General features: G+C 39.6%; 1 protein-coding gene across 3 annotated transcripts in view; it reads right to left on the bottom strand.

Moving 5' to 3' along the window:
• Nucleotides 1-26,778, bottom strand: part of DAPK2 (death associated protein kinase 2) — a 144,473-nt gene that overhangs the window by 63,480 nt on the left and 54,215 nt on the right. For all 3 annotated transcript variants that reach the window (XM_073619163.1, XM_073619161.1, XM_073619162.1), the window contains exons 4-7: nucleotides 12,174-12,312; nucleotides 7,630-7,759; nucleotides 1,362-1,410; nucleotides 1,248-1,274 (exon numbers count right to left, since the gene is read on the bottom strand). In XM_073619163.1, coding sequence (XP_073475264.1) covers nucleotides 1,248-1,274; nucleotides 1,362-1,410; nucleotides 7,630-7,759; nucleotides 12,174-12,312 — 345 coding nt within the window. The remainder of the gene's footprint in view (nucleotides 1-1,247; nucleotides 1,275-1,361; nucleotides 1,411-7,629; nucleotides 7,760-12,173; nucleotides 12,313-26,778) is intronic.

Raw genomic sequence — 26,778 nt, forward strand, 5'->3', positions numbered from 1 at the left:
GAGACAACTCGTAAACGCAACCAAGGCATGCATCCCAGCATAATAAAAAACCCACTACCACCCATAGTCAGACATTAGATCAACAGGAAGAACGATATTTGGCATATGGAGGACCTTACAGCCTCCTTACGTAAGCAAGAAGCTTGCTTCAACAAAACGTGGTCTTACTGGATTCAATTCATCTTTTCTGAGAGATTTTGGGATCTTGCCACATCGGACTCCACCTAAGTGGACTACATCTTCTCCCCTTTCTTGTTTAATTACCTACCTATTTGTTTCCCCCCAGCACCCTCTACCCCCCCCCCCCACACCCTTTTTTAATTTATTTTATTTTATTCTTCTTACCTTCATTCTCTTTCTTCTTTTCCCCTCCTCCTTTTCCCCATCATATCCTACTCTCTCACCCACACATTTCTCTTGTCTTTATATAAAAAATACATATTTAATGAGGCCCTTATGTTTAGTTTCCCTGCAGGTGACTCCTGGGTTTTTTCGGTTTCACATATTTGTCTGACTTACTCAGAAGCTTAGAACTAAGGCCTTGTTCCATGCAAGTCCATTGGACCCGAGGCCCTTGATTGCAGCCTCCCCAGTGTCAAAATTTTCTTTATATGCTAATTATTAAAAAGATCAGTGTTAACAGCATCACTTGGTCTGGATGATTGTCTGACATATTACTATTTGGTCAATAGAGTCCAAATAAATAGAAGGAAAAAAAAGAAAAAAGAAACTGTATTGTATATAAACTCTAAGAGCATGTTTTCTAACATTGAATATTATCTATCATATAGATGTAAAATTATTTTTAACCAATGTAAATCTAGTTACTAGGGGAAAAGGGAGCAGCATGTGCTTTTACATATTTTTTCCCATGTTTTTCAGGTGCTCCAACTAAAGTCTAGTGGGGCCCAAAAGGTTTGAAGCTTGTAGCCCAAAAAAAGCTCATGCAGTTTTTAAGCTACAAGTGTCAAGATTTAAGTGTCACTGCACTCAGGTGTGAACATGCACATCGAAATCATGAAATTTTGGATGGTGAGATTTTGGGAGCTTCGAAATACAACATGCTCAGGTGTGAATGGGACCTTACTATTGTACTATATGGATACTTAACAAGACTCTCAGATTCTTTACTTCTATCATATTTGTTTGTATTGGTCTGTTTAATATGTTTGTATGTAAAATGGTTGTAACTATAATTTCGGCATTTTAGTTTTCTAAAAACTGATTGAAATAAGCCAGATACTCACAATATATAGGTGATCACTCCAATGCTCCTAAAACAGAAAATGATGTTTATATTATATCCTTCATTAAAGAGCATTCTCATTTGACATCTGTGACTTATTTATATGCAAACTTACCACATATCTGCTGCCAGACCAAGTGGCTCATAATTGATTATTTCAGGAGCTGTAACAACAATAATTACAGTAATGGTTACATAGAATAGCTTGTGCTCTGAAGGACTCTGAAATGTGCAGTAGTGGTTGCTAAGCTATATGGATGGAATATAAACAGCTGCTACTAGTTCAGTACAAAATTAATATTTTTAAATCGATCAATAGAAGAGCCCTAATGATGGATGAAGTATGGTAACAGTTAGCAGTCTGGCATTTTCTATTAACTGCTCAGACTTCAGTAAACTGAAAACTGATTGGTTACTAAATGCGGTATACCATAACTGCACTTTGCACTGTTTACATAATAGGCCTGTTATCTGTTTGATAGTTGACATGTGGTAAGTTGAGCTGAAGACATACGTCTATTACATCTACAGTACAAATAAATACAACCATGGGGGGGGGGACTTTAAGGCACCAATAGCCATCGACAATTGTTTACAAAATTATAAAGATTTTATTAAAGCATAATTAAAAACATCAAAGGGAAAAAGGACCACTATATCCAATGTAGAATAAAGATATAACACATGTTACTCTAGGTCTGCCACAAGGGCTGCGAAGCACAATGGTGATCCCTATGCTTTTCAACTCAGAGTCTTCTTCAGAGGGTTCTGGTGGACAGAGATAGTAGTAAGTTAAAACATCAGCAAGAGATTGAGCATCCTATAGCATTGCCGGAGGATATCCAAATGCCCATATATCAATGGATAGCACAAGGGAGAGGAGCTCAATCATGAGTCAAATTGGGACCAAAAAAGAAATGTAGCCAGCAGATATTGGAGTAATTTAACCGCACACAGCTCAACAGAGGCAAGTATATTTCAGGAAGGGATGTTATAACTTACCTGATCTGAAACATGAGTATTCAATCAAGAAACAAGCCAGGGCAAGAGAGATATAGCGAATGGATATAAAACAAATGTGATTGTATATGGCTCAACAGGAGTAAGTATGTTTCATAGGAAATATTATAAATCATCTAAGCCAAAGCTTGGCTCAGTGGCCAGAGACAATGGTTTAGAGTAGTTGCCTACAGCACATACAAATTCTGGTGGTGTAATACGCTTAAAGAAACCTTTGTTCATTCACTATTTGGGAAGGGATCCTTTTGTCTTTCCCTATATGATTTGCTTAAGGAGATCCCCTCAATATTCAAGCTTTGTTTGGCTTAGATGATTCATAATATTTCCTCTGAAACATACTTACTGCTATTGAGCCATATACAATCAATTTTTTTTATATCCACTGGCTGTATCTCTCTTGCCTTAGCTTGTTTCTTGATTGAATAGTCATGTTTCGAATCAAATGAGTTATAACATCCCCTGAAGAGGACTCCTCGAGTTGAAAAGCGTGGGATGTTTTTAATTATGCTTTAATAAAATCTTTATAATTTTGTAAACATTTGTCAATGGTTATTGGTACCTCAAAGTCCCCCCCCCCCCCAATGGTTGTATTTATTTGTAATTTATCAATTGGGATTGGCACTTATACCAGTGAGATCTTTAGGCACAATTATATATGTTGATATCATCTGCAGTATAAAGAGAGCTATCTATTTATATATATATAGAGAGAATATGATTTGTATCAACTAAAGCAGTGCTTCAAAACCCCAATAGTATAAAACAAGAATCAGGAAAAAAGATTTATACTCTAGTGTTGTAACTGAGGCTGTAGTTTATGTGTATCAATTCATTATTTTCATTCAAATATATAATGACCCAATGCCGCACTTCAGCAAAAATACCCCAAGGGAAAAGCACAATATCCAGATGTAAGATATACTGTATAAATATAGTGTATTCATGTTTTGCTGTTTTCTAGATGTGCTCCCTGATAAATGGGCCTTTTCCTCTATAAAATGTGCATATATAACATATGTGACATTGAGTGCATTCAAAAGACTCTTCACATAAAAAAACATTGAAAAAAATGTGCTAATTACCGCGCTGTCCAAACAAAGGGGGGGAAGCTGCCAGCACCGCAAATGACAATTGCAAAGAGTAAAAGTGGAAAAGTGATGGTGCAGTGCTAGTAACAATTTGAAATTTAAATGTGTGATCTAAAGTGCAAAGATAACCTGATACACATCTAAATGTATCAAAGTTAGAATAATTGTGTAGATATCAAACTAACAGTATACATGTGCAATATTGAAATAATGATATCAAGTGATTAAACCAATATATACCATACATATAAATGCAGTGATATCAGGGGATTAAACCAATGTATACCATACACAAAAAATGCACTGAACAACTTATTATAAACTCAAAAGCAATAATAGAAAAAATTAATAAAGGAAAAAGTCCACTGAGTGAGAAAGAGTGTTTGATGAAATGGAAATGTCTAAAACATATGTATCTTGACACCCCAAATGGTAATTTTCAAGCCACCGCTGAACGTGCATGAAAAGGGGAGATGGAGCACCGCCACCAATAACACTGAGGCTTACTGGAAAGTATGTATTTAATAGGACATACCCCCTATGAATCAAACAGACTTGTTGGTGATTCTTCACCAAAAATAGTAGCGCCCGGATGGATATAGGCGTTGATACTATTGGATAAAATAATCTTCTCACAAGGACCACCGGTCAACAAGAAAGGAAGCTCCAAGATATATAAAACGTCATGTGGATTCAAACATATAGGGCCAAAAAGGAATAAAAAACGCACATAGAGTGAATCCACATAACACAAAATTTATTATTAAAGATTAAAGATTTACACTCACATTTTAGAAGAGGTAAAACAAGCGCTTGTTAATCGATAAAATGACGCAATGGGAACAGCAGGTTCGAGCCGACGTGTTTCATCCCCAAAAATATCGTCTGGGGTGTCATCCTGCCTGTCCCACTGCGTATATATATATATAAAATATCCCATAAATTTAGGAGACAAACCTGTGTGCGCTTGTCCTAATTGTTCCTGTATGTCCACTGTGGGCAAAGATGGCGGCATGGCTTGAGCTTCAAGCCTCACTGTGGTATCATCACAACATATGGAAACAGGAAAAAGGAAATGACACTTGCCACTCCAAGCTTCGCTCTGAAGGGCTAAGGATGGAGTGTATCAATTGACTGGAAACAAAAAATGGTTGGAAACATGGAATTACATATTAGAACTAAGTAGGATAGGTCTAAATAGACCCACTAGGAAGGCCAGGACTAAAACGAAAAGATAAATGAATTAAAAAAGTTATGAATGACATATTAAAACAAATAGGAAGTGCGCAGGTGGAACGCACATCCGGGCAAAAGCCAAGCCTCGCTATAGATGGCTGGGAATAAGCAGGCGCAAAAAAACGGAAGTGACTTATGTTAAAAGACCGGAAATGGTATCTGGAACGCAGAACAACAAACTCCAAGCCTTGTTTTGATTGATCGAGGCTTGTACAGACCTAATTGTTATATTGAAAAATAAACAGTGCGTCCCAGTAAGAAATAAACTAAAAAAAGGAAAATAAATTAGAGAACAAGAAACATATGTCATAATACTTGAGTGGTGTTATCACATGGGCAAACAACTCATATACTGTATGTAAATATAAATTGTGTATACCCTCAATAGTAATGGTTGGTTTGATTATTGTTGATTGATATACATGCAATCAATACAACCAATTTAATGAAAAACAGACTAAATATCTGAATATATGCGAAGCACTACCCAAAAGGTAGGTGCAAAGTATGTGTTATATATGAATCTGCACATATTAATATATATATTAATACAAAATTTAGGATTTTTTCCATTTTGTACCACACTGGGTTGAATCCTAAAAATTATGATAAAGCATAAATACAAATATCAGTGAATTACATAAAACCACATTGGAAAATATATGCATAAAATCAATACAATCTGAAAGGAAAAAGATCACCCTTAAATATTAACTATATATGAAAATAGACCTATTGACTAAAATAAAAATCCATAAGGAATCCAACAACTTAACAATATTAGATGGATAGAAAGTAAGTATTGTGACCTCATAATCCTAAAAAAAAACTCTATGTTGTACAGACAGTAGAGTACAGTAAGGACCTCTATGATTTATTTATAAAAGAATTGATGTCCCATTCTACATTAATTCCCTGGGGGAGTGGCACTGTAATTCATAAATCCAAAAAGTCTCAAGACTAGTGTCTCGCCTCGAGACTTTTTGTATTTTTGTAGAATGGGACATCAATTCTTTATGCTTCCATATGTTGTGATGATACCACAGTGAGGCTTTAAACTCAAGCCATGTTGCTATCTTTGATACCCTCCATCCTTAGCCCTCCAGAGCAATGCTTACAGTGGCACGTGTCATTTCCTTTTTTCTGTTTCCATATTTTGTGATGATACCACAGTGAGGCTTGAAACTCAATCCATGTTGCCATCTTTGATACACTCCATCCTTAGCCCTTCAGAGCGAGGCTTGGAGTGGCACGTGTCATTTCCTTTTTCCTGTTACCATACGTTGTGATGATACCACAGTGAGGCTTGAAACTCAAGCCATGCCGCCATCTTTGTCCACAGTAGAAATACAGGAACAATTAGGACAAGCACGCACAGGTTTGTCTCCTAAATTTATTGGATATTTTATATATATATATTCAGTGGGACAGGCAGGATGACACCCCAGACGATATCTTTGTGGATGAAATTCATCGGTTCGAGCCTGCTGTTCCCATTGCGTCATTTTATCGATTAATAAGCCGCTTGTTTTACCTCTTCTAAAATGTGAGTGTAAATCTTTAATTTTTAATAATAAATTGTGTGTTATGTGGATTCACGCTATGTGCGTCTTTTATTCCTTTTTGGCCCTATATGTTTGAATCCACATGACGTTTTATATATCTTGGAGCTTCCTTTCTTGTTGACTGGTGGTCCTTGTGAGAAGATTATTTTATCCAATTGTATCAACGCCTATATCCATCCGTTCTCTACTATTTTTGGTGAAGAATCACAGACAAGTCTGTTTGATTCATAGGGCGTATGTCCTATTGAATCCATACTTTCCGGTAAGCCTCAGTGATACTGGTGGCGGTGCTCCATCTCCCCTTTTCATGCACGTTCAGCGGTGGCTTGAAAATTACCATTTGGGGTGTCAAGATACATATGTTTTGGACATTTCCATTTCATCAAACACTCTTTCTCATTCAGTGGACTTTTTCCTTTATTAATTTTTTCTATTATTGCTTTTGAGTTTATAATAAGTTGTTCACTACATTTTATGTGTATGGTATACATTGGTTTAATCACCTGATATCACAGCATTTTATATGTATGATATACATTGGTTTAATCACCTGATATCACTGCATTTATATGTATGGTATATATTGGTTTAATCACCTTTTATCATTATTTCAATATTGTACATGTATACTGTTAGTTTGATATATTCGCAATTATTCTAACTTTGATACATTTAGATGTGTGTCAGGTTATCTATGCACTTTAGATCACCCATTTAAATTTCAAATTGTTACTAGCGCTGCACCATCACTTTTCCACAATAAAAAACATCTAATACGGGATAATATGTGACCATAATATGCAACCAAAACCAACATGTGCATAAAATGCTTTTAATTTAGTCTATCCAAACGTCCAATAAACACTAGAAATTTTTCCAGAAGTGCAATCCAAAAAATACTCAGAAATTGGGTCTGTGATTCCACATCACCACTGTGATAAGACTCAACCTTACCAAGAAATATTGACCCCCATATTATGAGTGATCAAACAGCGTCCAGAAATGTGGATAGTCCCCTATGGACAATATGGTATCCTCCATCTACTCCAGGTATTCATTATTCATTCAATTAGCCACATAAAAAAATCACAGTGAAACGCTCCCAATAGTGTAAATTAGAGTATATTAATAAGCAGGTTAAAATTCACATTCTCAATGGACAAAATGTGCTCTGTACAGGTAAATGATGTACCAGGTGCCGGTCGGCAATCTCCATACATGGTGACAAGTGGAAGTTATCAGGGGCATGGTTAAGATCACAGAATTAATATGGTCACATATTGTCCTGTATTTGATGTAATTTATTATGAAGGGTTTTTGTATATGTTCAAAGTCACTTATGTTATTATGTAATTTTTTTAAGGGGACAAGCCACATGTATTAGGAACCACATCTAGAGAATAGCACAGTATTTGGAATACACTGCAAATATTTTCATGGTCACATATATATAAAAAATAAAGTTAATACAAACCTACAAATTCCGGTGTACCAAAAATATTCTTAAACTCTACTCCATCTTCAATTTTGTGTGCCAAACCAAAGTCAATAAGTTTTATGTGGGGTACAGGAATTGTTTTATCCAACAGCATTATGTTTTCTGGCTGAAAAAAAAAGAAATATATTAGAATCAAGCAAGTAAGTGGAATTTCACATTATATCACCTTAAAGTTAAATTGGGCAGTAATTTACTTACTTAAAGTGGTTGTAAACCCTCACATATACCCAGTGAAGTGACTGGCCTTGGGTGATACACATAGATTAAACAAATCATCCTATATAAGTTGGACCTGTTTATCTACAGCTGTCTTTCCCCTACAGAAATTCAAAATTTAAGTGCAAACTACATAGTTGGTTTGCAATATTACCCATTGTAACTACTAATATATATGGAAAACATACAGGAAATTTCTAGGTGTTAACATATACGGCTTGATTCCATGCTGATTCCAGTCATTAGGCATGATTATTATATACACAGGGAAATTTCATTTTGCTGATTGACTCGATTCACTTCTTTTGTCAGGTAAGGATGTGTTTTATCACCAGTGCTGCTTCCATTTATTAGCTAAATTAAAAGCTACACTGCGATGTGTCCCGGCATGTTGGGAGGATTGGCAGATGTCTCGTTGCTCATCATTCTCTGGAAGAAATCTGCCCAACTATTGCCAACCCAACACTCAGGATTAGTGCTGCTCAGCTTTGAAAAACCTCCATAAATTTGTATTTTGTGAAGTAATAATGATAATCCCTTCCATTGGAATAAATATAATCAGGAAATTGTGAATCATAGCTGAAGACTCCTGGATATGTTCTTTATTTTCAGTATTACTATACAGTATACCAATACTGTAAATGTGTAAGCCCAATGGACATTTGTTATTATATTAGCTAATTGTTAAACAAAGTAATTGTAAACCTTAATTTTTCTTCATTAAAATAAAAAAGATGTTATACTTACTTGCTCTTTGCAGTGATATTACACAGAGCGGTCCCTTACCTCTTCTGGAGTCTTCCACTGGTGCTGTCCCTTCCTCCTCTCCTCTGAGGGGGCACCCTTGTGGGTGTGCGCCCAAGCTTTGCTGTGTGTATCCTTAGACATACACATCGTGGCTCTGCCATGCTCTCCGCTCTCTCCTCATAGGATTTGGCTGACAGCAGCAGGAGCCTATGACTTCCGCTGCTCTTAGTGTATCCTGTGATAGCAGGAAAAGAGAGACCATCTGCTGCACACAGGACATTGCTAGATTGGTGGAGGAGTCAGGTAAGTGTTTAGAGATGGGTGGGGGGAAGGGGACATATATTGGAAGGTTTTCTACCTTAATGCAGTGAATGCATTAAAGTGGATGTAAGCTGCCCGAAATTGTTCAGATATTGGAGTAAGGTAACTAACACCATATCACAAATATATCCATCCATTGTTCCATTACACCCGGTTACATGCTTGTTGGGTGCGGTGGACGAGGAATTTGTTGTCCCCCCGGCCAATATAGCAGTTTCTAGATTACTATATATTGCACGTAAGCAGATAGCTCACCTATGGTAATCACCACATAGCCCAACAACGAAACAGTGGATCGAACAGGTCAATAATATTCTAATTAAAGAAAAACTGACGTATCAACACAGAAATGCGATTAATACGTTTTACAAAATCTGGCAGCCTTGGCTGGACACTCCAGGTTTGGCACCGACTCAGCTAGTCCTTGATAGACTACTCCAAATGTAAACTTCTGGCTCCATAAAGGTAGTGACCATCTACCTATACCGTGTCACAATAATACAAAGCCCTGAGTCAACTTTAAAAGTTAGGGTGTATTTCTATAATTTTCTATCCTGGGGGTTAATTAGCAATATGGTCCGTTGTGACCTAACAGGGTCCGGTTGTGAGTAAAGGTATCATTCAGTTTTTCCTTCCCGTTGGAAGGAACATAGTCCATTAACAGTTCCTCTTTTGATTTAGAACTTTCAGTGTGTCGTGTACATTGTTACCAACCTACTAGCAGTACTATATGGAACCAAAAGCATAGAAGGAACGTAATTGCTATAAGTATATTGGTAGAATTGTCATGACTAAGTTCCATGCTTTAAACCATCAACTGTATAAAATACTGTTGCTAATGTATATCCTAAAAATTAAAAAAAATTGTTACTATGAATCTGTATACTATGTACATCTATTTTTTATGACATAATAAAATCTTTTCAGACTAAAAAGTGGATGTAAACCCACTACTCATGATAATCAACTATTGCCACCTTTCAAAAGTATATCTGTATACAACTCCTGCATGTATCCCTACCTTTTAAAAATCACCCCCTTCTGCACACCCCCCTACCACACATCAAGCCCCACAAATCTCCGAAATCCATGGGTGGTGCTATGTTCCGGAGCTCAGTGGGTGGAGCCGTGACATCACTAGACTCCCCGCCCACCTCTACACTCCCCTTTGGCCAGGCAGCTTTGCGAGGACGAACCTCTCGCTTGGTATGTGTAAAGTGTGCGCACAGGGGACACAGAGCATTCTGGACATAAGCAGAGCGCGCTCACAGCCCCCCTGTGACTCCTGCGCATGTGCTACAAAACACAGGCTGTATTGGAGAGCTGTGGTAACAGCTGTGAGATGCTCAGAGAGGGGGATGATGACACTGGGAAAGTACACATAATGCCTCTCTCACGCTCGCTCATGAATGAGATAAGGAAAATTACCTGTCACTCAGAGCAAGGGGGAGAAACGGACATATATTTCTCTGTCTGACCATTTTTCTCTCACTGAAAAAATATAAGAGAACTGCTCAGAGCCGGATTAACTCTTTGTGGCAAGACTGAGCTCAGATGACATGAAATCCTATACTATACAAGGTGCAAGCCTTTATTAAAACATTTTTTTCGGGTTTACATCCACTTTAAGGTAAAAACAGCTTTAATTAGCTTAAAGATCATTGCTCTCTGTGTGGCAGTAGAAGTCTCTCGGCAATGGTCTGATACATCTGCTACATAGTGAAATTGCAATCTGGTTTTAAGCCAGACCTAAAGTTTAGAGCCAAATTACATTTTCCATTGTAGTGGGCTGCAGTAACTTGTACATTAACACATACAGTATTGCATTCATTTTGATGGTCACATTAAGACAATGCAGCTGTGATGTGCATGCATTGCAGCATGCCATAACACATAGTAAGGTGCTCCTGTGCATATTGTGGTGTGCTGCATCACATAATTGTGCATGTGTGTTTTTTGTCCACTGTTATGCATTGGCTGCCTCACCGCAATACACGGTAATGTGTGACACAACATGCATTAATGTACATGTGTTAAGACAATGCACAAGAATGGCAAAGTGTAAATGATCCCAAATAGTAAGCAATGCACAATCCTATAGGTGGCCTCATAATATGTTCAACACCGAATGGATCGTGCTGCTGATATCTATCTCCCTGGGTCAGCCTTTCTCAACCAGGATTTCGTAGACCCCTAGGTTTCCTCCAGAGGTTGCTAGGGGTTCCTTGAGCAAGGGAGCTTTCTTCCTCTCAAATAACTTCCCACAGACAACAATGATCCTGACTGCTGAGGCACATAGGCATAGGCAAAACCAACTATTAACATCATTAAAAAAAACTTGCCCACTGTATAAGAAACCACACTTACAACCATTGAGTTGGAAAAGGGCAAGACCACAGCTTTATTTAATTTCCTACATAGAACATGTAAACACTTTAAACCACTGCCAGTCACAATTGTACTGTGAGCACACTTTAACATTACCCAGACAAATTCTAAAGAGGGCTTGTCCTTACCATAAGTGCTGGACAGACAGCATACTTCCAATATCCAATCAAATGCATAGCCCATTACAGCAACTTTAAATGCTGGCAAGGTCAAAAAAACACTGCTAAAGCTGTGACAGACCATTCAAAGCCACATGTTCTTCAAAAGGCCCAGAATTCCCTGGGGGCAGTCTTTTATTGAGCTCAGGCCCAACCCCATCACCCCGTGACTCAATCGAATCCTCTGTGACGACTTCCATACTGCTTACTCCCACCTCCTGGCTATGCCCCCATCAGTCAAGACTCTCTTTCCCAAGAGGCCTTCATTTTAGCTGCCTGTTAGAGAGGAATTCTTCCCACTGACCTCAAATGTAAGGAGCATTTTTCTCATTGGCCATCCCATTAATGTACATTGCGCTGTAAATACGGTAATTATTAGCAAGGGTTCCCTAAAACCAGAACGTTTTTTCAAGGGTTCCTCTGTTTTAAAAATGTTGAAAAAGGCTGCTCTGTGTGTATTTAAAAGACCTAGGTGACTTGTGACTAGGAAGAAATATTTTCTTTTAAATGTATCGCCACAGTGTAAGACTTTTTTCCAAAACTATTGGGCTATGGTAATGGTTATATTGTGAGGCCTTCCTATAAGACTGTGGATTAAGGTTTACTTTTTGTGTACTAATTATCTGTTATGGACCACTGTGAACTTTAAATATTGCCATTATACGCTGGTAACTATGTAGGGTTTCTTACCTTCAAGTCAAAATGTGCAATTTTACGGGTGTGCAAGTAATTAACTCCTTCCAGGATCTGTTTGATAAACCTAGTAGCCTCTTCTTCACTTAGTGACTCCTTCTGTGCCAGGAAATCAAAAAGTTCTCCTCCTGAAACCCTAAACAGGGGCAAAAGAAAAACACTTTATGTAAGGCACTGGTAATAAATGATCTAGAATCAAATACATGGTAGGTCGACTTTTCTCCATCAACACCAATGACTGCTAAACTAAACATGTTTAACTAGGCTTTAAAGCATCACGTTACAGATGTAATCATAGAATCAAAATTATTTTAATTCTTAAGAAAATCACATTAAAAGTGGAACCTCTCCTTTAACAGTAGTAATCATGAAATCAAAATTATTTTATTTCCTAAGAAAATCACATTAAAAGTGGCACCTCTCCTTTAACAGTAGTACATATCATGCCACGTTTCTGGTACAGCTGAAGATGTAACAGCAAAGCTTAAGATGCATATCAAACCTATTTAAAACTTGAAACCCTTATAAAGAAAGTAAGTGTATTAGCTTCTACTGCTGTCTACTTTTGATGCTTGCACTCTGGTGGTATAATACTAGCTGCATTGCCACAATGACCTCCATATGTCTACACACTCTGCTATTCATGTTTGTAACCAACACACGCAGCAAACCAGAAAGAAAAGCAAACGATAGATTAAAGCGGACTTTCACCCTCTTCAGTCATTTTCCATAATTTTCCTCCTCTCCTTCATATTTTATTTTTGGAAATACCTTTTTGGCGGGACTTGGCCTCACATTTTCAGCTTCCTTACCTAAGCAAGAGGAATGTCAGCTGGCTGTCCGCAGCTTCCTGGGATATCACATTGTATGCATCCCAGGAGGCTTCTCAGCAATCTACAGCGCATGTACCCCGGCACATAATCATGGGTCATAGATGATGGTGAAGATGGTGATATGGGACAGTTGAGCAGCAATCAAACTGCAGAGCAATGCTTGATTTGCTGGGCTTGTGAGTATTATGATGAAAGAAAATCCTTGGAAAAGGGTAAGAGGGGTTTGGAAAAAAAATGGAAAGGGGGCTGAAGGGTTTATTTTTATAAACAAACAGGAACACTGATACTCAGCTACTGCTTAAAATATAAGTATATATACTGTATATATCGAGATACACACAGTACTGTGCAAAAGTTTTAGGCAGGTTGAAAAAATGCTGTAAATTAAGAATGCTTTCAGAAATAGAAGTGTTAATTGTTTATTTTTATCAATTAACAAAATGGAAAGCAAATGAACAGAAGAAAAATCCAAATCAAATCAATACTTGGTGTGAGAAATCCAAATCAAATCAATATTTGGTGTGATCATCCTTTGCCTTCGAAACAGAATCGATTCTTCCAGGTACAATTGCAGACAGTGTTTGAAGGAACTTGGAAGATAAGTTGTTCCAAACATCTTAGAGAACTAACTACATATCTTCTGTGGATGTTGGCTGCCTGTTGAGATCAGGGCTCCGTGGGGGCCAAACCATCACTTCCAGGACTCCTTGTTCTTCTTTATGCTGAAGTTCCTAATGACATTGGCTGTATGTTTGGGGTCATTGTCCTGCTGCAGAATACATTTGGGGTCAATCATTTGCCTCCCTGATGGTATGACATGATGGATAAGAATCTGCCTGTATTTCTCAGCATTGAGGACACCACTGATCCTGACCAAATTTCCAACTTCATTTGCAGAAATGCAGCCACAAACTTGCAAGGAACCTCCACCATGCTTCACTGTTGTCTGCAGACACTTATTAATCTACCATTCTCCAGCCCTTCGGTGAACAAACTACCTCCTACTACAGGCAAGTATTTCAAATTTTGGCTCACCAGTCCAGAGCACCTGCTGCCATTTTTCTGCACCCTCGTTTCTATGTTTTCATACATAGTGGAGTCACTTACCCTCGTCTCCACATCTGATGTATGGCTTTTTGACTACAATTCTTCCATGAAGACAACTTTTGGCTAGACATCTCTGGACAGTAGATGGGTGTACCTGGGTCCTATTGGTTTCTGCACGTTCCGTGCTATTGGCACTGCTGGACGTCTTCTGATGTTGAAGGGAAGTAAGCACGATGTGTCTTTCATCTGCTGTATTGAGATTCATTGGCTGACCACTGCGTCTACGGCCCTCAATGTTGCCAGTTTCTTTTGCTTCTTCAAAAGAGCTTGAACAGCACATCTTAAAATCCCCAATCTGCTCTGAAATCTTTGCCCAGGAGAGACCTTGCTGATGCAGTATAACTACCTTGTGTCTTGTTGCTGTGCTCACTCTTGCCATTGTGTATGACCTGTTACATGAAACAGTCTTCCACAGCAGTAGCGAAGTTTGACTGTTCCTTTAAGCCTCCTGCACAGCTGTTTCTATTTCAGTTAATTACTGTGTTTTAACCTACATATGAAATTGATGATCATTAGCACATGCTTGACATAATTGTTTAATCATACATCTGACTCTAATCCTACAAAATCCCTGACTTGGTGCAAGTGTACAAAGTGTGCAAGTGTAAGAATGGATGCTGGTTTGAAGCCAAAGGGTAGTCACACCAAATATTGATTTGATTTAGATTTTTCTTCTGTTTGCTCACTTTGCATTTTGTAAATTTATAAGAATCAACAAAAGTTTATCTTTTTTAAAGCATTTTTACTTTACAGCATTTCTTGAAGCCTACCTAAAACCTTTGCCCAGTACATACAAAGACAACGATTATTAGAGGGAGATGATGGGTATATATTGATAAGATAAATACGGCTTTGTATGCTACATCCAACCAGTTAAAGCTAAAGCATTTTACTAATTGTTAACATAGGGTTTTCCAAAGGAAGTGCATTTATTACATTGTACATTAATGGGGAAAACTGACAGTGAAATGTAACAATGTTATCCAATTAGTGAACTATTAATGCCCAGGTACCCTTTTCTTGGTGACATAAAACACATTTAAGTGATTTCCTTATTCTAGTTAAGTGGTAACACTGAATACAGATGTACTTAGCTTATTTGCTGTTATGTACTAAGCTTATTTGTCATTATATAATGAACTACATATAATTATACAATTTAGGATACAGAATAAAATAAAAATACCATAGGCTGCCCATTTCACAAATTAACTGTTAGATGTATTGTCATTTCTCTTTATACTGATGCAGTATACAGTTAATAGAACATCATGCTCTACAGTAATGTAACAGAGGATAACATTACCGGGGGAAGTGAAGAACCTGCAATATCCGCCTGGTGAACCACAGACCAGATATAGCACAGTTGTCAAGATCGGTAATACACCATCCCTGTCTGACTTCTTTGTGAAGCAAAGAAATGCATATCCATTTCTGTAGGCAAGTACATGGGATTACATGTAACTGGGGTTACCTCTCTGAACACCAATACTGCTTAAAGCAAAACTCAAGTCAAAATTATTAATTCATTAATAATTAATTCAGAAGGGACCTGATATGTCTCTTCTTCAAGAAAATAAATGTAACCGCCTGTTCAAAGTGTTCTGTAGAAGGTGCATTGAGTTGCGCATGCACAGCCAGGTTTACATTTCCAGCACGGTGCCTGTGTGTCGGGATAACTGAACTCCTATGCATGCACAGGAGTTTCATCAACCAGTGTCTGCCAATCAATGGAAAAGACTGGCATCTGGAAAAGGCTGGGGGGGGAGATGTCAGTGTAGAAGAGGAACCTCGTGGACTCCAGACAATTGGAGAGAAGGTAAGTATTGCCAACTTTAGTTCTGCGTTAATATATTAAATACGCTTATGAATCTGCTGTTTCTTACACGCATCAGTGATTTAGTGGGCTTATTTATACTGAACATGATTTACCAACTCGCATTACACTTTATAATCTGACTATACAATCTTTGTACAATCAACTTTACCGAAGCTGTGTAATATAAGGACCAACCTAAACTATTCAATCAATCTGCATCCAGTCAGGCAGACCCTTGTACTACATAGTTTTTGGTAGATCTAAAGGAGACTCTACAGTCAGATTGGAACATGCGTGGCAAGCTTTAGGCTAAGTTGGCAAAGGCATTAAAGCAGAACTAAGGGCATTGTACTTACCTCCTCCTTAACAGTTCAGGTCCCTAGTGCCGGCCTTCGGACACTTCCACTGGGCGGCGCAGGATGACTTAACTCCCGTGCATGTGCAGAAATCAGTAATCCTGGCACACAGGGACTGCATAAGCAGCTCAGCCTACATGTCGCAGAAAACTGTGTGCAGCAAGTAGGTGTATTTTATTGCAGAAGACACATTGCATGTCTCTTCTGAGATAATAACCTGTATGCTCACAGTCTGCTGTAATATGGCTTCAGTTCCAACCAAGCACTCCCAACTGCCAGGTCTGAAACAGTGTATTGAGCAGAACAGCAGGAGGTAAATGCATGCCACCTGCATAGAAAATGCAGATATTGGTTTCTGCCACAAGGCTACATAAGCAAAAATGGCGCCGAGATACATTTCATGTTTTCTCAATATGTGAAATATTGGTTGTTTCTCCTTTCTTCACATTCCTATACATTCTAGGATGTGGATTAGATTTGTTGATGAACAAGGACCTGAATCCCATTTTTTTCAATATATATTTTATTTACCTCAATTGCTGACAGGGACCGATGATGGTTGTATAAAATTAAAGGGATCTTTGTTCTGATAAAGCAAAAGGGAACTATGGCTTTTAGTTCTGCTTCCGATGACACAAAAAGCAAATAGTAAAGTATAGCAGAAATATAAAAGAACAGAAAAGAGCAAAGTGCATGACACTTTCACAAAGCATTTGTAGGACTAACTCAATTATTTCCAATAAAGATTTTGTGAAAAAGTTTATAAACCTTTTGCAAATTACTTGATTTCTGTATGAATGGCTCCCAAACTAAGATCTAATCCACATCTAATTAAATATAAATTTGGCATTACTGTACACATACATAATAGTTTTTATTGACGTATCTTTTAAAAAAATCTAAGCTTTTTTTTTTTTGCAGGGGTTAAGTGGTTGTGAACCTCAGACATGAAATATTAACAAAGCATATCCCTCTATAGTGTGTACTTGTCTCACTCCAGAACACTAAATGTCATTTCTCTCTGCTGCCTCGTTCCTCTGCTATGTGCATAAGTCCCTTCTGACATGTTTTCCTGACAACAAAAGAAAAATGGTGGCAGGGGAGGGATCGCCAGCACACAGCCTTTGATTGACAGCCTCAGCTCTGTTCTTGTGTGTTGTATGAAGGGGGTGTGTCCCTTTCATCCAATCAGTTCTCAGAGCTCTCCTCCCTGGGCTATGCAAAGTGTAACTTCAGCTCTTCTCCCCCTTTTTTTCTGACAGCTCAGACAAGCTTTATAAATTCTGGACTTTGAACAGATGTAGAGAAGAATGAAGATAAACAAGTACAACTTATGTAGGAGGATTTGTTTAATCTCTGCGTTTCACCCAAGGCCTGTCACTTCACTGGGTATATGTCAGGGTTTGCAACCACTTTAAGTTTGATGCAGCTTCCCGTGGTAGCACATATTCACCTTCTTTTCAGAGCAGCAGGAAAGTGAAATAGGGAAATATTTAGTATGTCTGGGTACTTCCAACTACTTCAGGAGAAATACCTGGTACTTCTGGATATAGGAAGTAAGTGACCCTTTCCTCTCACATGGCAAAGCTGGTGCTTGGCAGCTGGCTGCTCAGGTACCATTGCTGTCACATGGGGCAGAGAGAGAGTCATCAGCCCTGTGTAAGCTCTAACTAGGATCAACTTGCCACTTGCTCAGGGTTTTTCCCTCCTATAAAAACGTTAACAGGATTCAAAATGAGAAATATGTAGAGAGCTAAATGCAAAACAATTTTTTACTGCTACCCTGGCTGTGTTTTTACCAATATATTGTACCTCCTTTTACTATAAAATAAGACGAAGCTTTTCAGATTAACCACCCTAATTGAGGGTATGATTTTTCCCACCAAGGAATCATCAACAATAATAGACAAGTTTTAGTTAGCTAGACAATTTTAAACTAATACCGGCAGACCCAAGATACAAACATCCGATTTACACATGACTCACACTTCTAAACACAGGGAGACAACAGGAAGTGAGAGGAAATCTACCCCTAGAAATGGAAATTCACTCCTGTACAAGTTACCATGGGAAAAAGGTGTCTCCGCTGAAGATTTATCACCAATCCTTGTTTTCACAACAACACAAATTTTATAAAATCCAATTGTCACAGGGGCAGAAAGTGAGGTGAAATATTCTGAACAGGGGCACAGACAGCAAAACGAACGTTACAGGGGTGTTAACGCTTCCCTATGCTATCCAAAAAAACATAGAATTTTTTTTGATGGCTGGAGTTACACCTAAAAAAAAAAATGTACCTGTTCCAACTTACATACAAATTCGACTTACGAACAAACCTACAGAACCGATCTTGTTTGTAACCCGGGGACTGCATGTAGTCAGATGGTATCTGACCTCCTCTGAGGCATGGTGCTAAGTCCAGCACACACTCCTCAGGCTCCTGGCAGAGTCGGAGATGTCTACTGTTTTTTGCCCTATGGTGATGCTGTAACTCAATCCAACCCTTTTGGAAAGCTGTTTTCAACATTTTACACAAGATTCACACAAATTTTACCCAAGAATCAGGCATTTTTAAGGGAATTTAGTTGGAAAATGTGTGAATTATAGGTGAAAGTTGTGTGACTCTTTTGTGAAAACATCTACAAATATACCCCGAAATATATTATGGAGGCATGTGTAATAAGCTATCTGTCTCAGATGTGGAAACAGGTGTTGTAAAGTATGACATGTAATAGGCCATATCAACACGGCCTTAAACAGGAAAAAAGTATTGTATTGTATTGTATTATGTAATTTGCTATGTGTTTGTTGTCTTTATGCTGTTTAGTTTGCTTAGGTCTAGAACTCAGTTCCATTGAAATGCTGAAGAAGACTGTTTAAATAAAACTTCTGAAAAAATGTACAAAAAATGAAATAAAAAAACAAACCAGAATTCCTCCTTAGTGCTACATAGGTAAGATCAGCAGCTAAAGAAGACATTTAAAGGAGAAGTCCAGCCTGAGCTCATTCGGCTGGGCTTCTCCTCTGGGTCACAGGAGTGCCATTTGTTTTGCACTCCTGTGATCTGTTTTTAGCAGAGAGCGGTCTGAAGTCTGCCCTCTGCTGATATCACCAAGATCAGTCCAGGTTCCGCGTCTTCCTAACTCTGGAAGTCTGGATCCGCCACGTGCCTGGACTGATAGGCGTCTCAGCCTCTCAGCGAGCCGCTGAGAGGCTGAGATGGCCGCTCAACCCCCTCCACAGCTCAGCACTCCAGTGAGCATGGAGGAGCAGAGCAGGAGAGCTGCTGACTGACAGGCAGCAGCTCTCTGCTGGGGGAGGTGAGAGAACCAAGCCATCGGTGGTGTTCGGTGGCTCGGTTCTCAGTGAAGACGTGGCGGGGGACAGATGCAGCATCGGTCCACCTAGGTAAGTATGATTATGGGATAAAAAAAAATCCCATACTTCTCTTTTAACAGAGACTATTGCCAATGAAGATTTATAGTAGTAAATATAAGGATTCACACAAATTCACATACTGTACAGGTTCAATTATTACCTTTGGTTGTTACCTAAGTCATTAGTTCAATATAAATATGGCAATGTAAAAAGTGTGGGTCTCTGGCAGCAAAAACTATTATAGCTGGAGTGTAGAAGAAAACTTCAGTCTTCTTCGCACAAGCCAAACATAAGATATCATGGATTATGACCCATGAACAGATAACGAGTATAATGAATCATACTATAAGTGGGCCCAATATATGATTGTCCAGCTGTCCTCTTAGTTCCCTATCGGTCTGGCTAACTCTGGAGGTCAATAGGTCTGAAACTTGTCTTTTCCTGATGGATAACTACAGCCTTGTACTCCTTTCTGTACATTGTACTTTATATTGTGTCTAATACAAAAATGTAACTTAAAAAGTATGGGTTGATTTGCTTCCTTTTTATATTATTTTTTAGTTTGATTGAGTAAAAAAACAAATTATATATGGAAGAGCCCTGGGGCCATCATAAAAAAAATACAGAATTATGAGTTTGAACAATATGGAAGAGCCCTGGGGCCATCCTAAAAAAAAATACAGAATTATGAGTTTGAACAAAAAAAAATTGTTTGTTTTTTTTTTTTGTTTTTTTTTTACAGAATTCTGAGTTTGAAAGTCAGAATTCTGAGTTTGAAAGTCAGAATTCTGAAATTCAAAGTCAGAATTCTGAGTTTTAAAGTCAGAATTCTGAGATTCAAAGTCAGAAATGTGAGTTAAAAAAAAATTCTACAGAATTCTGAGATTAAAAGTCAGAATTCTGAGATTTAAAGTCAGAATTCTGAGTTTCAAAGTCAGAATTCTGAGATTCAAAGTCAGAATTCTGAGATTCAAAGTCAAAATTCTGAGATTAAAAGTCAGAATTCTGAGATTCAAAGTCAGAATTCTGAGTTTCAAACTCAGAATTCTGAGATTCAAAGTCAGAATTCTGACATTAAAAGTCAGAATTCTGAGTTTCAAAGTCAGAATTCTGAGTTTCAATGTCAGAATTCTGAGATTATAAATATAGTAGTCTCTATTAGGAAGATTTTAGGACCAATCAGCAATAAGGTAGTAACACCCACAGATCATCATTCTGCAGACATACAAGCTCTGTATATGAATATGAATATGTAAATCTATCTTAGTTACAGCGCACAGTATAGGGAAGCAGGCAGTGCTGGGTTCTCTGGTTCCTCTACTGTATTAATTAGTTCCTCGGTTTGCTGTCTTATCCTTCTTCTCTGTCATCTGCTCCAACATAAAGAGCCATGCACGGGGGGGGGGGGGGCACAGCCTCTATAGATAGCAGAACACAATGGCCAGCACAGCTCTGTACCCCAACTTGTAGGTCACATTGCACTATTGCCCCTACATGAGGGAATTGTGAATGGCTAGAAGGCAGCAGGACAATGTGTGTCTATGGTCATAACAGATTAATCATAGCAATTAATTGTGTGGGCTGATAAGGTGTTTCATACAGTAGATTACAATCAATACAGTAGAGGAACCAGAGAACCCAGCACTGCCTGCTTCCCTATACTGTGTGCCACCCACGACACTACATGCCTGGAGTTTGCATGTTCTCCCTGTGCCTGCGTGGGTTTCCTCTGGGTACTCCGGTTTCCTCCCACACTCCAAAGACATGCTGGTAGGTTAATTGGATCCTGTCTAAATTGTCCCTAGTATGTATGAATGTGAGTTAGGGAACGAAGATTGTAAGCTCCTTGAGGGTAGGGACTGATGTGAATGTACAATGTATATGTAAAGCGCTGTGTAAATTGACTGCGCTATATAAGTACCTGAAATAAATAAAATAAATTTACATATTCATATACAGAGCAGAAGACATGTATGTCTGCAGAATGATGATCTGTGGGTGTTACTACCTCATTGGTCCTAAAATCTTCCTAATAGAGACTACTATATTTATAAACTCAGAATTCTGACTTTGAAACTCAGAATTCTGACTTTTAATCTCAGAATTCTGACTTTCAAACTCAGAATTCTGTAAAAAAAAAAAAAACTATTTTTTTTTTCAAACTCATAATTCTGTATTTTTTTTTATGATGGCCCCAGGGCTCTTCCATAATTATAAACTAGTTTTATAGAAGAAAAATCCTAAGGGTTCATGGTTTTGTTTTTAACAACTATAAGGCCTTGTTCACAGCGTGGTGCAGAAACGTAAATTTTTCTGCATGCATTTTGCAAGGGCACAAAAAACAATTGTTCTCTATGTGCCCTGTAGTGTTAATTTTGTCTACTAAAATATTTTTGTTGACTAAATTGACACTATTTTAGTCAACTAAAATACGACTAAAACAATTCAGATTACTAAAATACAACTAAAACTAAAATGGCATTTTAGTCAAAAGAGTATGACTAAAACTAAATCAAAAATTGACATCAAAATAACACTACTCTGCTGGCCATTTCTAAATTGGCAACACAATTCCATCCAGAGCCTATAATAATAGCACATTAAAGTTTAAACATGTATTGCACTATTCCACTGGATAAGGATAAGGATAAGTAAGGGGCATCTACTAAGCTGCTGAAAGACAAAAATTAAGAAAAAGGCGTTTCTTATATTTTTTTCTTAATATTTAATGTTGGTAATATATTCAGGTAATACAGTATCCCACAAAAGTGAGTACACCCCTCACATTTTTGTAAATATTTTATTCTATCTTTTCATGTGACAACACTGAAGAAATGACACTTTGCTACAATGTAAAGTAGTGTACAGCTTGTATAACAGTGTAAATTTGCTGTCCCCTCAAAATAACTCGACACACAGCCATTAATGTCTAAACCGCTGGCAACAAAAGTGAGTACACCCCTAAGTGAAAATGTCCAAATTGGGCCCAATTAGCCATTTTCCCTCCCCAATGTCATATAACTTGTTAGTGTTACAAGGTCTCAGGTGTGAATGGGGAGCAGGTGTGTTAAATTTGGTGTTATCGCTCTCACTCTCTCATATTGGTCACTGGAAGTTCAACATGGCACCTCATGGCAAAGAACTCTCTGAGGATCTGAAAAAAAGAATTGTTGCTCTACATAAAGATGGCCTAGGCTATAAGAAAATTGCTAAGACCCTGAAATTGAGCTGCAGCAGGGTAGCCAAGACCATACAGCAGTTTAACAGGACTCAGAACAGGCCTTGCCATGGTCGACCAAGAAGTTGAGTGCACGTGCTTGGCGTCATATCCAGAGATCGTCTTTGGGAAATAGACGTATGAGTGCTCCCAGCATTGCTGCAGAGCTTGAAGGGTTGTGGGGGTCAGCCTGTCAGTGCTCAGACCATATGCCGCACACTGCATCAAATTGGCCTGCATGGCTGTCATCCCTGAAGGAAGCCTCTTCTAAACATGACGCACAACAAAACCCGCAGACAGTTTGCTGAAGACGAGCAGACTAAGGACATCTATTACTGGAACCATGTCCTGTGGTCTTATGATAAACTTATTTGGTTCAGATGGTGTCAAGCGTGTGTCGCGGCAACCAGGTGAGGAGTACAAAGACAAGTGTGTCTTGCCTACAGTCAATCATGGTGGTGGGAGTGTCATAGTCTGGTGTTGCACGAGTGTTGCCGGCACTGGGGAACTACAGTTCATTTAGGGAACCATAAATGCCAACATGTACTGTGACCAGGGGCGGATCCAGAGCCTAGTCTCGGGAGGGGCACTGCCAGAGAATACTTTTTTGGGGGTAAATTTAATGGGGAAATGGTTGGTGTTAGCGCTTCAATCATCACGGCACCATGGTTGTTATGGTGTCAGGATAATTGAAGCGCATTGTTACTATTATTACATTGTTATAAAAAAAGAAATAGTTCAACTCACCATAATGCAGAATCAGTGGGAGCCCCGAGCGTGTCACTTGCCACTGTCACCTGCCACACGTTGCGGATTGCCACTTGCCATGTCGCCTGTCACTAGATGCAGATTGCCACTTGCCATGTCGCCTGTCACTAGATGCAGATTGTCACTTGCCACGTCCCATGCCACACGTTGCAGATTGTCACTTGCCACGTCCCATGCCACATGTTGCAGATTGTCACTTGCCACGTCCCATGCCACACGTTGCAGATTGTCACTTGCCACGTCCCATGCCACACGTTGCAGAATGTCACTTGCCACACGTTGCAGATTGTCACTTGCCACGTCCCATGCCACACGTTGCAGATTGTCACTTGCCACGTCCCATGCCACACATTGCAGATTGTCACTTGCCATGTCCCATGCCACATGTTGCAGATTGTCACTTGCCACATCCAATGCCACACATTGCGGATTGTCACTTGCCACGTCCCATGCCACACGTTGCGGATTGTCACTTGCCACGTCCCATGCCACACGTTGCGGATTGTTACTTGCCACGTCCCATGCCACACGTTGCGGATTGTCACTTGCCACACGTTGCGGATTGTCACTTGCCACGTCCCATGCCACACATTGCAGATTGTTACTTGCCACGTCCCATGCCACACATTGCGGATTGTTACTTGCCACGTCCCATGCCACACGTTGCAGATTGTTACTTGCCACGTCCCATGCCACACATTGCGGATTGTTACTTGCCACGTCCCATGCCACACGTTGCGGATTGTTACTTGCCTGCTGTAATCATTTCTTGCTGTGTCCCAGTCAAGCAGCAGAGAGATGATGTAATCTCTCTGCTGCCGCGGCTGCCTGCACACTGCACACACAGTGAGGAGGGTGGAACTGCAGGGATGCAGGGCGGGCGCTAGGTGGTGAGAGATGGTGTTATCTCTCTGCTCCTCCGCCCGCCGGCTCCCTGATTGGCCAGCAGCTGCTCACGCTGTCACCGAGCCACACAGCTGCTCACCAACAGTGCAGCCCACTGTCTCTCTCCAGTCCCCACCGGAGCCGCCTGTTGTCTCTCCCCAGTCCCCACCGTCCAGAGCCGCCTGCTGTCTCTCCCAAGTCCCCACCGGTGCCGCCTGCTGTCTCTCCCCAGTCCCCACCGGAGCCGCCCAGACCAGCTGTCTCTCTCTCCCCACCGCTGTCTTTCAGCCTCGGAGCCACCCGCCGGCTCTCTCACCCACAGCGACGCCTGCCAGCACATTTACTGACCCACATTCTCGGAGGGGCAATTGCCCCATTGCCCCCCCCTGGATCCGCCCCTGATTGTGACATACTGAAGCAGAGCATGATCCCCTCCCTTCAGAGACTGGGCAGAAGGGCAGTATTCCAGCATAATAATGACCCCAAACACACCTCCAAGATGATCACTGCCTTGCTAAAGAAGCTGAGGGTAAAGGTGATGAACTGGCCAAGCATGTCTCCAGACCTAGGAAACATGTCTCCAGTGGCAACCTGTGAAGCTCTGGTGAACTCCATGCCCAAGAGGGTTAAGGCAGTGCTGGAAAATAATGGTGGCCACACAAAATATTGACACTTTGGGCCCAATCTGGACATTTTCACTTAGGGGTGTACTCACTTTTGTTGCCAGCGGTTTAGACATTAATGGCTGTGTGTTGAGTTATTTTGAAGGGACAGCAAATTTACACTGTTATACAAGCTGTACACTCACTACTTTACATTGTAGCAAAGTGTCATTTCTTCAGTGTTGTCACATGAAAAGATAGAATGTGCAATGGCATTACAGCCAATAGAGTTTACAGTTTTTTAGGTTTTTTTGTATTTTAAAGTTACACTTCAGGTTTGTCAAAAAACAATATTTTTGTTTGTTTATAAAACTGGTTTAATTTATAAAGACATTATATATCACAAAGGCTAAATCTGTGTCTGTAGTGCATGTTCAAACCTTAATGCCATAAACAATAACATATTACTCAATTTTTACTCCAAGAGTATATACAGTATCTCACAAAAGTGAGTACACCCCTCACATTTTTGTAAATATTTTATTATAACTTTTCATGTGACAACACTGAAGAAATTACACTTTGCTACAATGTAAAGTAGTGAGTGTACAGCTTGTATAACAGTGTAAATTTGCTGCCCCCTCAAAATAACTTAACACACAGCCAACACTAGAGTTGTAGTAGTTGAAGGGGTGGGGGGTCAGCCTGTGGGTGCTCAGCCCATACCCCTCACACTGCATCAAATTGGTCTGCATGGCTGTCGTCCCAGAAGGAAGCCTCTTCTAAAGATGATGCACAAGAAAGCCCACAAACAGTTTGCTGAAGAAAAGCAGACTAAGGACATGGATTACTGGAACCATGTCCTGTGGTGTGATGAAACCAAGATAAACGTATTTGGTTCAGATGGTGTCAAGCGTGTATGGCGGCAACCAGGTGAGGAGTACAAAGACAAGTGTGTCTTGCCTACAGTCAAGCATGGTGGTGGGAGTGCCATGGTTTGGGGCTGCATGAGTGCTGCCAGCACTGGGGAGCTACAGTTCATTGAGGGAACCATGAATGCCACCATGTACTGTGACATACTGAAGCAGAGCATGATCCCCTCCCTTTGGAGACTGGGCCGCAGGGCAGTATTCCAAAATGATAACGACCCCAAACACACCTCCAAGACAACAACTGCCTTGCTAAAGAAGCTGAGGGTAAAGGTGATGGACTGGCCAAGCATGTCTCCAGACCTAAACCCTATTGAGCATCTGTGGGGCATCCTCAAACGGAAGGTGGAGGAGCGCAGGGTCTCTAACATCCACCATCTCCATGATGTCGTCATGGAGGAGTGGAAGAGGACTCCAGTGGCAACCTGTGAAGCTCTGGTGAACTCCATGCCCAAGAGGGTTAAGGCAGTGCTGGAAAATAATGGTGGCCACAAAAAATATTGACACTTTGGGCCCAATTTGGAGACTTTCACTTAGGGGTGTAGTCACTTTTGTTGCCAGCGGTTTAGGCATTAATGGCTGTGTGTTGAGTTATTTTGATGGGACAGCAAATTTACACTGTTATACAAGCTGTACACTCACAACTTTACATTGTATCACAGTATAATTTCTTCAGTGTTGTCACATGAAAACTTATGTGAGACACTG

Source organism: Aquarana catesbeiana, linkage group LG03 (assembly GCF_042186555.1).
Source record: "Aquarana catesbeiana isolate 2022-GZ linkage group LG03, ASM4218655v1, whole genome shotgun sequence".
Classification (NCBI taxonomy): domain Eukaryota; kingdom Metazoa; phylum Chordata; class Amphibia; order Anura; family Ranidae; genus Aquarana; species Aquarana catesbeiana.